At 33.8% G+C, this 13,652-nt stretch overlaps 2 protein-coding genes and 1 long non-coding RNA gene across 3 annotated transcripts; all 3 read right to left on the bottom strand.

Moving 5' to 3' along the window:
- Window positions 1–548: 548 nt before the first annotated feature.
- LOC132165195 (uncharacterized) lies at window positions 549–2,760 on the bottom strand. Its single transcript, XM_059575683.1, has 10 exons — window positions 2,682–2,760; window positions 2,487–2,590; window positions 2,358–2,399; window positions 1,942–2,064; window positions 1,770–1,844; window positions 1,536–1,631; window positions 1,402–1,414; window positions 1,210–1,286; window positions 970–1,059; window positions 549–637 (listed from the first exon to the last, which is right to left on the bottom strand). Coding segments are annotated over exons 1-10 (645 nt in total). The 5' UTR covers window positions 2,683–2,760; the 3' UTR covers window positions 549–613.
- Window positions 2,761–3,312: 552 nt separating this feature from the next.
- Window positions 3,313–4,663, bottom strand: LOC132164923 (uncharacterized). Its single transcript, XR_009438462.1, has 3 exons — window positions 4,538–4,663; window positions 3,663–3,768; window positions 3,313–3,545 (listed from the first exon to the last, which is right to left on the bottom strand). It is a non-coding gene; the product is annotated as an uncharacterized LOC132164923 (long non-coding RNA).
- A 5,507-nt stretch (window positions 4,664–10,170) lies between these two features.
- Window positions 10,171–13,546, bottom strand: LOC132166203 (uncharacterized). Its single transcript, XM_059576985.1, has 2 exons — window positions 13,208–13,546; window positions 10,171–11,623 (listed from the first exon to the last, which is right to left on the bottom strand). The coding sequence occupies exon 2, from the start codon at window positions 11,587–11,589 to the stop codon at window positions 10,264–10,266; it is 1,326 nt and encodes a 441-aa protein (XP_059432968.1). The 5' UTR covers window positions 11,590–11,623; window positions 13,208–13,546; the 3' UTR covers window positions 10,171–10,263.
- Between the last annotated feature and the right edge of the window lie 106 nt (window positions 13,547–13,652).

Below are 13,652 nucleotides of genomic sequence, written 5' to 3'. Positions count from 1 at the left end.
GTTCTTAAACGCAATAAAATCAAGGCTTTTGTTTACATTGAAAAACCATGCTTGGCAACTTCATTTGTATGGTATTGCAGCACAATAGATTCTTTTAGGTCCCTATTAATCATTAAAGAAAGTTTATAAAATTGATACCATAGTAATCCTATCGGTACAAAATAAGGTTGCACTACATGGGAAATTATGCATAGAGGGAATTGAAACCATTTTGCCAAAGAAATTTTAAAAAATCTAAATCAGAAACAAATTAAAAAACAATATCATACGCCAAATAATTTAAGTGGTTCTATTGGAACTTTCAAAGTAGAGTTCAATAGATTATGCACTACAATCAACACTATGTGCTTAATCATAAACCTTGTACTAACAACGGTTTTGTGCTTGTTATCACCCATGCTGAAACAGGTTCACCAACAATGTATAAAGAGGCTCTAACAATAGTAAGCAAATTGAGTGCTTTCGAACATGAATTAATAGCCACAATATCAAATAAGTTAATGCAGATACATAATATATTTTTTAAATATATAGCATACTAATCATGTTCTGAACAGACATTTTTTTTTTCCTTGCATTTGCCAAACTTAGTAACACAAAGAGTGTATGACCCTTAGAAATCAATTCCTTTCACAACCTGATACAAGAGTAGAAATTCATGGTTATAGCCACGACATTAATAACTAGTGTCACTACAAAAAAATTGGTATTTTCTGACGTGGCAAACAGTGCTTATTTTTTGCCACGTCAGCATTTTCTGACGTGCTAAAAAATAGCACGTCAGAATTTTATGACGTGCTAAATACTTGCACGTCAGAAAAAGAAAAAAAAAAAAAAAAAATAGACCGAAATTTTGAAATTTTTTCCTCTTCTTATTTTCCCTCCACTTTTTTCATCTTTTTATTCTTCCCCCTCATGCAGAGAGAAGTTAAACTAGGTTTCTAACTAAAAGAAAGAAAATCTAGTTACCTTGTAATTATAAAGAATAATTTCATCATCTTTTTTATATTCATCCTTCAAGTCTTCGACAATGAAATCATTATGAATTGGTTGGGGCAACTACATAAATTACAAGAAAAACTTCATATGAGATAACAATGAAAATATAATAATATAAAAAAACTAAAAAATTCATAATATATTTTCTCTTATGTTGAATCAGAGAGTATTGGGAATCAATATGCTAAATCGAAAAGGAAAAAAAATTACCTGCTCACGTTGTATCATGTAAAGATCGGGTTTCTTCTCGACGAGTATTCCTTTTTCCACAAGCTCCTTTAATGTTACTGAAAACCACTCAAACAATATCAAATAATAATAATAATAATAATAAATAAATAATAAAAATATTTAATAGGAGAATCTTGAATTCCATAGTCGTTTATAATTTGATCCAATTACCTTCTATGTCCTCCTGTATACCAAAAAGTATAACATGATATTAACTTATTATACAAGTCTACCTTTAAAGAGAAAACAAAGCAATTATCAACTGTAAAAAGAAACTTAAATCAAAAAAACATGTTCAACTTTACCAAACATTTGCAATTAACTTCATTAAGGATATCTATAATTTGAAAGTAGTCAATTGTCCGCAATTGAAGCCATCCCATAATGGTGCTCCTTATATCCTAGATCATGTTAAATATTCAAAATTTACCACAAAACTATTATATAATGCAAATGAAAGACTATTACATCAAGCTCATAATTTGAAATTCAAATTATTGCAAAGCAAGTAAACGAAATGAGATGCAGTAGCATTTGACCTTTCCTGAATAATTTTTACGGGGTCCAAACTTAAGTCGACGAATGCAAAGACCTGGAGCATAATAGCTCAAAACCTACAAACGTAAAAACATAAACAATAATCAGATATATGCAATAGGTAATAAATTCCCGTAAGTTTATATCTTTTACCCTTTAAGTTATTTATCTCACCCGTAGTGTTACAACAAGACTATCAAACCGTATTGCGCCTAGATGATAAAAAAAATGTGGAGGATGAGACTTAATCGTCAAATCTTCTGATGAACATGATTCGAACAAATCATTTGGCAGTAACTGCAAAAAACATTGGTACACATAGGAATATTTACAAAGGTAAAAAATGATCAACATTTCAAATGTTTAGTATTTATAATAGAGCAACTACCACAATATCCTAAATGCATAATTGCATTTTGTTTTTGTGCAACTGTCACTCCCACCAAAGCCTCCTAATTAGCTAGATCTCTTCTTCATACTCAATGGATTAATTGATACATTTTGCAAAATAAATAACATTAATGCGGTAACTACTTATATACATGCAACTTTAAGAAGCAAAAAAAGACACATGCATAAGTTATACATACCTTGATCTTGTCTTCAAACTGCAAGTACATAATGATAGTCCTCTGAATAAATCAAACATTAATGTTATAGAAAAACTAAAAACTATAGTATATAATGAATTGATTTCAAGAATGATTTTTTTTGCTTACTGGGATTGGAATAGGTTTCAAATGTTCCAAAATATCAATTAACATATGTATGACTTGATCTTGAGTAGGATATGAGCTTTTGTTGTTGGCAGGAGTTATTGACACTAAGCGAACACAAAAAATAAGAATTCAATTGAACTTTACACTTAAAAAAAAACAAAAAGACAAAAACAAAAAGACAATAAGCAAGTATACTCAAGTATCTTTCTACTAATTGCACTCCCTTCGTGGTAGAAATCTCAAATATGATTTCTCTTGGAATCCTCTCCCTATTCAGTGCTGTGAGAAGTAGAAAAATCCCACAATCAATTAAAAGGTTTTTTAGAAACAAATTCGTGCTTTTTTATCTCATATCAAATGAATGAAAACATAAAATGATATTGAATTAAATCATTTAAAAAAAAAAAAAATTGCTAGCTCACGTACCCATATTAATCCAACTCAAGATGTTTTGTGCAAATCCATCTTCATCTGATAAAAGATACTTCAAACGCTCTTGGGAAGTGTTAGTTGTTTTAGATAAATAAGGCTTAAAGGGCCCAAACATTTGGTCCCAAGTAAAGGGACATAGCTTAGGATCTAATTCTGTGGCACAAATATCATTTTTGTACATTCTCACAGATTCCATCAAAGAGTTGGAAAATACATTAGCCCGTCGATGTGTCCAATAGACTTGGATACGTTTCTCGTCAATGATTTGCTTACAACGTTCAATAATGTTCCATAATTCCTTTGAAGTTATTGTACTGTATGATGGACCTACAAGCTTTTCAGACAATACGGCACAACCAAGTTGAACCACAACGGGTAGCCACCCTCTTTCTTGTAAGTCAAATAAAGCTAATTCTAATACTCTTGCCTCAGCCTCCACTATATTGGGTTTTTCATTTTCAATTTTTATAGCTTTTGCACGCCGTAAAAGATGTATGCCACGATGGTCAAAGAGAACATATCCCAAGAAAACATATTGTTCTGAAAGACTTGCATGTGTGTTAATTTTAAATTTTTGCTTCATTGTTGGAGGTGACCATCTTACAAATTTAACCATGGAAGAACGTTCTGAAAAAAAAAAAAAAAAAAAAGTGAGCCTATGCTTCTAATTTCTCATATTTCATATTTCACCTTATGTGTTTTTTTTATATAGCTTGAACTAAATAAGAAAATTAAAGATTACACCTGACTGAAGTATGGAGTCTCTTCTGACACTGTTGTTTGCCAATAACTTTCTATAATGACATGCTGTTGCAACGATTGTCTCGATGAACCGGCTAACCTTGTGAATCTGTATTAATATTAATAACAAAAAAAAAAAAAAATCTGTCTGATTTTCTGAATTAAAATTTTGTATCCAAAAATCATATGTTTACAATTTGTTCATCGTATTACGTATAAGACTTCAATAAATCAGTAAAATATTGAGTGACCTTTACTGCTTATGAACGTGAGTATAAATAGAATACAATCAAAACAGAACTCAATAATACATGGAGTTAGTTTTATCTAGAAAACTGAAATACAAAATTCAAATACATATAAAATCTAATCTATACATTTGAATTCCCAATATTATCTCTACTTTGCTGTGATTGATGTGTTTGAATATTTGTTGCATCATACATAGAATCTTGCTTAACCTTGCAACTTCTGAGAATTTGATTTAGTAGACAGATGCATATATACACTGTGTTTTTGTGAATTAAAATATAGTCTAATTAAATAAATCCAATATCTATCTACCGAAGTTTTGAGGTTTGTTTTACTTGTATGTGTGTCACTGAATTTGAAAACACCATTAATCTTCCAGCATTACCATTATTCTCTGAGAACGTGTGAATTTCAAACCATGTGAGGGTACTTTAAAACAAACTAGGTTAATCAAACCTGTCCAAATTAATGGTCTTGTTTGAGACATCTAAAAGAAGAGAAAACAAACCCTAACCCTATAAGCATATTTATTAGGTTTACAACTACAAAGCAAAGATGGTAAAGCAACGGTGATGGTGATGGTGATGGTGATCGAAAAGCAAAGCAAGGCTTGGATTGTAGCTTACCTCTGTGAAAACGTTGGGTCTCATTTTTCTGCGAAACTTTTGGTCTGCGTCGGATTCTCCAAAGTCCAAAACTTAAACCGGGCTCGGGTGCGTTAAACTAGATTAAGAGGAAAAGAAAGAGAAGGAATCTCTTTCTTCTCAACTATCAATGCATAAGTCATATATATAAATTTTTTTTGGTACCTATACGACTATTTTTGTAAAACAAGACAGACCGAAAGAGTAACATATAAATTAATGAAATCAAACTTATCAAATTACCCAACAAAAAAACAAAAAACAAAAATCAAAGTAACTATTAAAAATCATTATCTAACGACATCACAAACACATAATAATTTAAGAGAAATGCTACACATCCTAAATTTTTTTTACAATAGTTAGTTTCCAAATGATGTTTCACCATCCCATGAGATTTATTATTTTGGAAAGTATGTCATTAACTCATGAGAAGGTGATACATCATTTGGGAACCAACTTTTAGAACAAAAATTTGGAATGTTTAGCATTTCTCATAATTTAAACTACTTGCGAAACAAACTAAATACAATTAAATGATTAATAGTGTCTAAGAAAAAATTATCAAAAAAATAGTGTCTAAGAAAAATTAGTACATTTCATTGAATTAGTTATCTTGAAGGATTTCTTGAAAACAAACCAACCACAATAAAGAGTTAGTCCAATGCTACAAACTAATAAAAGCAAATAATTAATTAGAAGAAGAAAGAATGGAACACAATTAAAAAAAAAAAAAAAAAAAATCTTCCAAATTGACTATTAAAATTGAAACACTTAAAAATTATCTTGAAAATTATTTGAAAAAATATTAGATTGTTTATAATTAAATTGTTTTTTTTTTTTTTTTTTCAAAGCAATATTCTTGTGAGTTTTCCTATCAATTAAAGACTAAAAAGTAAAAACAACTATTTCCCCGCTACTCAAACAGTTCATCTCAATTCTAAACAATTTTTTTTTTTCCCTAAGCACTTCTAGAAAGAAAGATTTATTTTCTCAATTAAAAACTAAAGATAATGACAAATTACTTTTTTCATCATCACTCTTCACCACCTCACCCACAAATCACCTCATTTTTATTTTTATTTTTATTTTTTTTTTTTTCTAGTGTTTCACTCCACACGTACACTGAGTCACCGATACATGGCCTGGCCACACCTAGATTCAAGACCCAACTATTCTTTTCTTATTTTGTCTAGTGTTTCACCCACACACTAAGTCACTGACACACGGCCACATCTAGATTCTTATTCTTTTCTTATCCTCTGTTTAACTTTCTATAACCCATATTTGAAATGTTGGAGATATTTTCACAAAAGTGATAATATTGTTTAAAAATTAGTAATGACATGATAAAACTAATAAAATTCACTAGATTTAACGCAAAATATTCCACGAGGAGTAACTTTTTTTTAAAATTATCAAAAAATTTAATTATTAAATTTTAATCTAATAATAATATTCATGTTACCATGAAAAAAACAACGTGGTCCTTAACATTCCTCATACTTCACAAAGAGGCTTAGCGGACTCCAAACTTTCATCAAATCCAGCTAATAAACCAAACCAACCAATCGCTATATATGCAGCCACTGGGACTTGGAATTGGATCCTCTCGTTACGAGCATCTAGGTGGAAAAAGGGCCACATTGTTAAGGGCATCTCAAAGGAAATAAACGTTAGACGTCAAAGGTTAAACGTCTCTCATCCAAACCCAAACTCTTCCATCCCCACGCCAGCAAGACCTCTCAGCTTTCTCGCCGCACAGGATTTCACTAATCCTGAATGGAATTTGAATGGGTTGCATGAAGAGATGAAGACCATCACCCTCTTTGACAGATTCGTCTTCAAGAAGGAATACAGAAGAATAAATCTCTTGCCACAGGGCACAACACATGGAAAAACGTTAACATATTCATATATTTGTCCACTCATGGATTCCTCATTATTTGTAGTTTCCAATTATTGAGAGAGTTGAGGAGTCCCTAAAATTGCCAAGCAAACAACATCCTCTGGTTCAAGCTGGATAAAGTAATTCTCAACTGGGAAATTCCACACAGCTCCATCTCCTTCTGTGGGAACAGCAATTCGGATGCTCAAAAGACCAAGCAAGATTAAGTGAGATCCAAACAACAATACCAACATTTGACCAGTACACCCGAAATCCCTAAATAATAGCAAGCCAACACATTTACAACCGAAAAATCTCCAATCTCCCACCAAAATCACAACCCAACGAAAATAATCTCCAAAAAATTCATCCTAATTCGAAAACCACCAAAATACCTTACTCCTCCATTCTCGGCCATAGCCAAACAAACTCTCAGCTATCCACAACATTTCCCAACATCAAACACTCCGTTTTTACAATAGAAATCAAGATCAAACAATTTAAAGAAATTTACTAGTTTAGACGAAATTTGAGGGTTGATTCACCCTTTAGTGGTGCAAGCAGGATTAGTGAGATCCTATGGCGGCGAGAAAGCTGAGGAGGTCTTGCAGGCGGGCGATGGAAGAGTTTGGGTTTGGATGAGAGACGTTAACCTTTGACGTTTAATGTTTATTTTCTTTGAGATGCCGTTAACCACGTGGCCCTTTTTTTTCACCTTAGATGCTCATTTTAGCCATGAACCGGATCCTCTCATGAACTGAACCAGATCCAAATCCCTAGTTGATAGAGCATTTTCAGCATACTACCTTATAGAGAGTCTGTTCCTAAGTTTAAAAAATATGTCAAAAAAATCTCACAACAAATTCTTTAAATGAACTATAAATATTAGAATTATTACAGTAGAACCCAAAACAAAAAAAATATTCTCCTTATGATTATTAACAAAAAAAATTATCATAAGGATTGCAATTTTTATGATTATTAAAATAAAAAAAATAAAAAAAAAAATTCACTCTTCTTGTCTCTCTTCTCTCATATATATAATATAATTAAAAAAAATAAATATTTTAATGATATAGGGAGTAATTAAAAGAAGCTATTGTGGTGTATTTTGACATAAGAAAGTAAAAAGTAGTTTAAATTTTTAAATGTAGAAAAAATGACCAAAAAACTACTGAGAATGCTTTAGGGTGGGAATTGTCACTTGACCCGCGTCTTGCGGATTTGAAAAAATTTATCCTGGATACGGTTCAATCTTATTCCCCAGGTTTTGGGTTTTGCAAGGCGGATAATATGGGTTGGGCAGCTTGCAATGTTGTTTTTTCAAGGGAAAATTACAGTTTACCCCTTCAAAGTTGACAGCGTTTTTCAATTCGAACACCAAAGTTTTAATTTTTGCAATCTACCCCTAAAGTTTCAAATTATTGTAATTTGACCAATTGTATCCAAAACTTTTCATATTACCCCTAATTTTTATTATTTTTATTTGTTATAAAAAATTACAAAAAAAAAAATCGGGGTGGCTCTTTGGCTATCTGGTCATTACTGCACCTCCAAATTTTATTTTTCAAAAAAAAATTAAAAAATTAAAGAAAAAAAAAATCAAGGGCAATATGGAAATTTTGGAATAATATTGGTCAAATTCAAACTTTGTGAGGATGAATTGCAAAAATTAAAACTTTGATGTTCGAATTGAAAAACACTATCAACTTTACGAAGGTAAACTATAGTTTTCCCTTTTTTTTCAACTACACTCACATATCAAAAGTCCAACCCAAGATAATCAACACTGCAAGTCAAAACTCAAACTCCAAAAAACAAAAAAAAAAAAGAGGAAGCACTGCAAATCTGTTAGTGAGAGATACTGCAACCTAACATAATCATGACTGCAACCCAACATAATCAACACTGCCCAGAGAAAGAGAGAGAATGAAAGAGAGATACCTGAGAGTTGAGACGGAGCGGCCCGAGAGAGGGAGAGGGAGCGGCTAGAGAGAGAGGGTTTCTAGGAGGAGAGAAGGCGAGAGAGAGAGAGACAGAGAGTCTGGGTTTTTTCTAGAAGGAGGCGAGAGAGAACTAGAAGTAGGGTTTTTTTCTTTTTTCTTTTTGGGCTTATTAGAGGGGCGGGTACCCGCTGCTCTACCCGAAATGGAGAGATGGAGAGGATCCGTTTCCCTCACACTACTCACCGTCGGATCACAAACTCTCCTCTTCAACATCACCTCCGTTGATCAAAAACAATGGCCCCGATTGCTGTCGGCGACGTGTTAACGGACGGTACGCTCTCCTACTTCGACGAGGAAGACAAGCTCCAATATGTGTCCGTACACCCCCAAGCCGCCGGTAAAAAAGTCATCCTCTTCTTCGGCGTCCCCGGTGCCTTCACCCCCACTTGCAGGCAACCATTTCCACTCTTCACCGCTTGTTCTCAGTTTACATATCGATTGTTGGATATTGAAAATGAATTTATTATTAGATTTCTATGCCGGTCCAAAAAAATTACAATTGTCTCAAAATTTCAGTTTTATTGTCATTTCCGGTGTTTTCTTAGGGTTCTTTTCCGTCGGAGAAAACAGATGAGCAGAGTTTCCGAGGTTGTCTCTTCTATTCTCTAGTTTGTCCTCGTTAAGTTTTAGATTAAAAGGTGTGACTAATTCTGAATAAACATATGGTTTGGATTTATTTATGATAAATAAGCAGTCGAAAGATGGAGATTAGTGAATTTGATTACCTAATTATTATTTGAAACGCTCTCCATTAATTCATTGTATTTGTACCCAAAATCTGAAAAAGAAAATGGTAAAAAAGTTTAAGGAAAAATAACAAATATCACCCTTGCAATTCAACATATCCTTGCATTTTCAATTTGAACAATTTAGCCCCTAAATATCATATATGTAACGTTCAAATAGAGGTTTAATTTGTTGCAGATCTAATCCGCAGGGGGTAAATTATTCTAATAATTTAGAGATATCACCACCATATGAATTTAATCTGACGGTCATTGATACGTGAATTACGGACTGCATGATTAATATAACTTGATTCCTAATTTGTTTTTTTTGTGTGTGGCCAATCTTGAAGCATGTACCAGGCCGGGTTCGTTGAGAAAGCAGAGGAGCACTAAAGTCAAAGGGTGTTGACAAAATTTTGTTGATTAGTGGTATGGTTCATATAATCTCTTCTGAATTTTGGATTTTCAATTCATGCTTATAATGTATTTGCTTCTAGTTGTTTAATTTGCAATATAAATGTCGGTTGGTGTTTTGATCTAAATATCTGAACAAGTGTTGGTAGCTAGACAGCCGTTAGTTGCCCAATGTAGAACCTATGATACCATATGCTGTTCATATCTACGCCGTGGTGACGCGCCCAATGTCATAGCTTCCAACTTAAGAAGAATATTCGTTGTGAATTTGAATGATCAGTTAGGAAAGCACTACACTGTTGACTATACCAAATGATCACTTTGGCAACTCTTTTGGGCTTTGAAACAAAGATGGCTAAATGATCCAAATTAAAGGGTCCTAAAAGAGGCACATCAAAGCCTAGCCTCTATAAATGATGAATGAATGCATTTCATTCATTACTAGAAACAATGAAAGAAAAACTAAATTGTCCACAAGAAATTTATACAAAAAAAGCTCCATAGTATTTGAGGAAATTAGATATTTAAATGAAAAAGAGAGGGAAAGAAGAATATGGTAGTATGTTGAATAAACAACCATAAGAACAAGAATGAATAGATTAACGAAACTTGCAAAATGGAAATAATGTTCATAAGAGAAAAAAAAATAAATTGTCTTTTTTCTCGATCAGTTTACATATATGGAGGCTTCGGGATGACCCAACAGCCTGGATCGCAAAGACCATCTGCGATGTCATAAAGGGGTGTGATACTATGATCTTCTAAGCAGTAAAATCCAATGTCATAATCTTCGCGGTTTGACGTATAGCCATCACTGGTTTGATAAGATTCAGGCCAATATTCCATATCATCGTGAGTAAAGTAAATAGAATTAGGATTTAACTCTGGGAAGTCTTGGGCCGAGACAGAAAATGAGTGTTTCATACATACAAACAAGACACGATCACCAAGGCACTCCACACGCTCCATTGTTTGCTGTTGGAAATCAAGTTTGAAAACATCAAATCTATGTGTCTTTGAAGGGGGCTGAGTAGGCGGACCTAAATACCTGGCAACCAGAAGAATATCTCCCAAGGATTCCACCAAGTACTCGAATTTTCGAGTTGGCGGATAAAATTTATAATTAGTATGATCAAGACGATGAATCATCTTAGGACAAGAAGCTTGTTGGAGATCCCAACCTTCAAATGTTCCTCCGTCGAACCTTTGGGCATAAAACAATTTGCTCTTGGTGGAATACACTAGTAATTTCGTATAACTATCTCGATATTCCAAGTCCAAGCAGGCATCACTCCACGACTTGTCTCTAGGTCTACAGAATGCAACATCCCTATCTGGACCATATACAACCATCACGGTGCAATCGGGGGACATGGGGTTTGATGACCAAACGATGTTAGATATGAAATGATCGTAGCTTATTTCTATTCGTAACTCATTCTCTATACAGTCTCTTCTCCAATGCTCTATGATTATGTCCATTTGAGGCATTGTACTCGTAGGTGGAAGCCTAACAACTGGAGGAGGAGTAGCCTGATAGACCTTACCAATTTTTTCAGTGAAGGGATTCGTAAGTACAATATCACCGTCAAAAGCATTGGTAACGGCAATCCAACCTGGTGAAGATGATCCCAGAATCTCATCAAATGCTACATCCTTTGGATAATCGAGGGTTACAATCTTCTGGCCTGCAACCGCCAACTTATTCAATTGTTGAGGCCCAGACCAAGCAGTCATCAGACATGGGGACGATGAGATACCATCTTCATCTTCACTAGTATTATTATGACTGAAACATCGTTGTGAACCCAAGGGCCATGGAGAGTATGATAACACACGATTTCTGGCAGTACGTCTACCAACAAGGGTTTGTCTAGGGATGGAGGAGGAAAGTCTGTGCACAAGTGGTAAACCCTTCAAAGGGTTCCATGGATTATCACTACCATAACAGAAAAGCCTTTGCAAGCAACGACCAAAAGAAGGAAATAGTTTTACCATTCTTGTTTCGCGATCCAGACGAGCGGGCAAAACCCTGTTGATGAAGATTTGTGAGAGCGATTTGAAGAAACAAAGAAATAAGAAACGCCTAAATGCTATATAAATGCTTAAAAAAAAAAAAAAAAAAAATAACACCTACTTTTATCAAAACCCATTTCTATAAAACCAATAATAGTTGTTTGACATGAAAGTACAAGGACAAAAAATGATATTGGACTCCCTAAACACTATTAACAACAGCTTCTTTATATATAATTTCATTTTCTAAATGTATGAAAAACTCCTAAAAAAAATCACGTGGGCAACACTTTGCATTTATTTAAACAATATTTAAATGGTTTAAGGAAAGGATAAGGAAAGTTATTGTAGGGTTTATTTAAATAATGAAGTAAAAAATAATTTGATTCCTTACATTTAAGGAAAATCTAAGAGAAGATGTGCTAATGCTTTAAAGATTTTAATCTTTTAAGGTATCGATTTGGCGAAATTATCATTTTCCTCCATGTAGGGGTGTCAACTCGGTCCGGTTTTTCGGTTTTTTGTCAAAACTGGAACCGGAACCGGGGTAACCCGGTTCTTGGTTTTGGGAAACCGAAGCCAGAACCAGGACCCCAGTTAACCAGGGTCCCAGTTACAGGCCGGTTCCAGTTTTACCTGGTCCGGTAACCGGTTTTTTAAGAAAATTGGTTTTTGGGCTTATTTTAGGTATTGGGCCTAAAATAAGCCCATTTTTTTTTTTTTCATAAGTTGGCCAATTTAAAAAAAATCTATTAGTCTTTTTGTTTAAATTAAATGGACTTTGTTGTAATTGTTTCAAATAATTAAAATAAACCTAAAAAAGCTCAAAAATCCTATATATATATAAAAAAAAAATGAAAACCCGGTTTTTGGATTTTTCAAACCGGAACTAGAATTGGGACCCCGGTTTCCCGGTTTCCTGATTTTCCGGTTTCCGGGTAATTTTTGACACTCCTACCTCCATGAACTACCACGCGATGAAAATTTTCCCCATGAACTACTATGGAATACTGAGCACATGATCACTTTGTTTTTTTTCCTAAAATACCCCATCCCTGTTTTTTCCTAAACCTACCAAGAATTTAGATAACCAAGTTGCAGACATGAAGAAATGGCTTTGTGGGGATGTGAGCAGCTAGGGTTGTTAAGTGAGCGAAGCGTCTCGTGAGTAAGCTCGGGCTCGGCTCGTGCTCGACTCGAATATTAAATGAAGCACTTCATGAACACAAATCATGGCTCGAATATTAAACGAAGCAAGCTCGACTTGACTCGGCTAAGCTCGTGAACAGCTCGTATAAGCTCGTGTGTATATATATATATATATATATATATATATATATATATAAACTAAGTAATACATCATTAATTATAAATCTCATAATTATTAAAACCTTAAAATTGCATTTATATTTAAGTGTTAGAGAATGAAAAATTCTAGACCCTTCGTGATCAAAGAGAGAGAGAGCAATCATTAAAAAGACCTCGATTCAATTAGAGCAAACTCAAACGAAAGGAAGAATAATCAAGCATAAACTATTGAGGGAGATTGCGAAAGGCATAAACTATTGAAGAATCAAACAAACCCAAACACTATCACTACCTGTCTGGTGAGCAAGGGTGAGAGAGTGGGAAATGAGAGTTCAGGTGGAAGATCCGTTGTTACTGGTGAGGGGGATTGAGAGAGACGTTCAAAAAATATTTTTTTGTAGGGGGCGTTGTCCCAATGCAGTCTGAATGCAACCTGTTAACTTATCCCACATTGTTAAGAAAACATCAATCTCCAAGTTTGCTTATCTATAAAATGATGCATATCCTCTCTCTTTGAAACCAAATGCCTTGCTGTATTGACTCAGGCTCCATACTTGACTAGCCAGGTTAAGCAAATACTCATATGCAAACTAACTTCTTAAGCCGTTTAAAAGTATTTGAAGTTAAAAAAAAATTTTAAAACAAAAACATTAAATATAAGAGCCAGCTCGTGAGCTGGCTCGGCTCGACTTATTATTAGCTCGAGCTCGATTATTTTGGCTCGCCCTTGAGCTCGA

Source organism: Corylus avellana, chromosome ca11 (genome assembly GCF_901000735.1).
Source record: "Corylus avellana chromosome ca11, CavTom2PMs-1.0".
Taxonomy (NCBI): Eukaryota; Viridiplantae; Streptophyta; class Magnoliopsida; order Fagales; family Betulaceae; genus Corylus; species Corylus avellana.
This window is presented reverse-complemented; position numbering and strand designations above follow the sequence as displayed.

Coding starts and splice junctions, on each gene's coding strand:
- LOC132166203 (XM_059576985.1), bottom strand. CDS start 11,589: ATGGTAAAACTATTTCCTTCTTTTGGTCGTTGCTTGCAAAGGCTTTTC.
- LOC132165195 (XM_059575683.1), bottom strand. Junction 2,065..2,357: donor AGTTTGAAGACAAGATCAAG/GTATGTATAACT, acceptor TGTTTTTTGCAG/TTACTGCCAAATGATTTGTT. Junction 638..969: donor TTATTCTTTATAATTACAAG/GTAACTAGATTT, acceptor CTCTTGTATCAG/GTTGTGAAAGGAATTGATTT.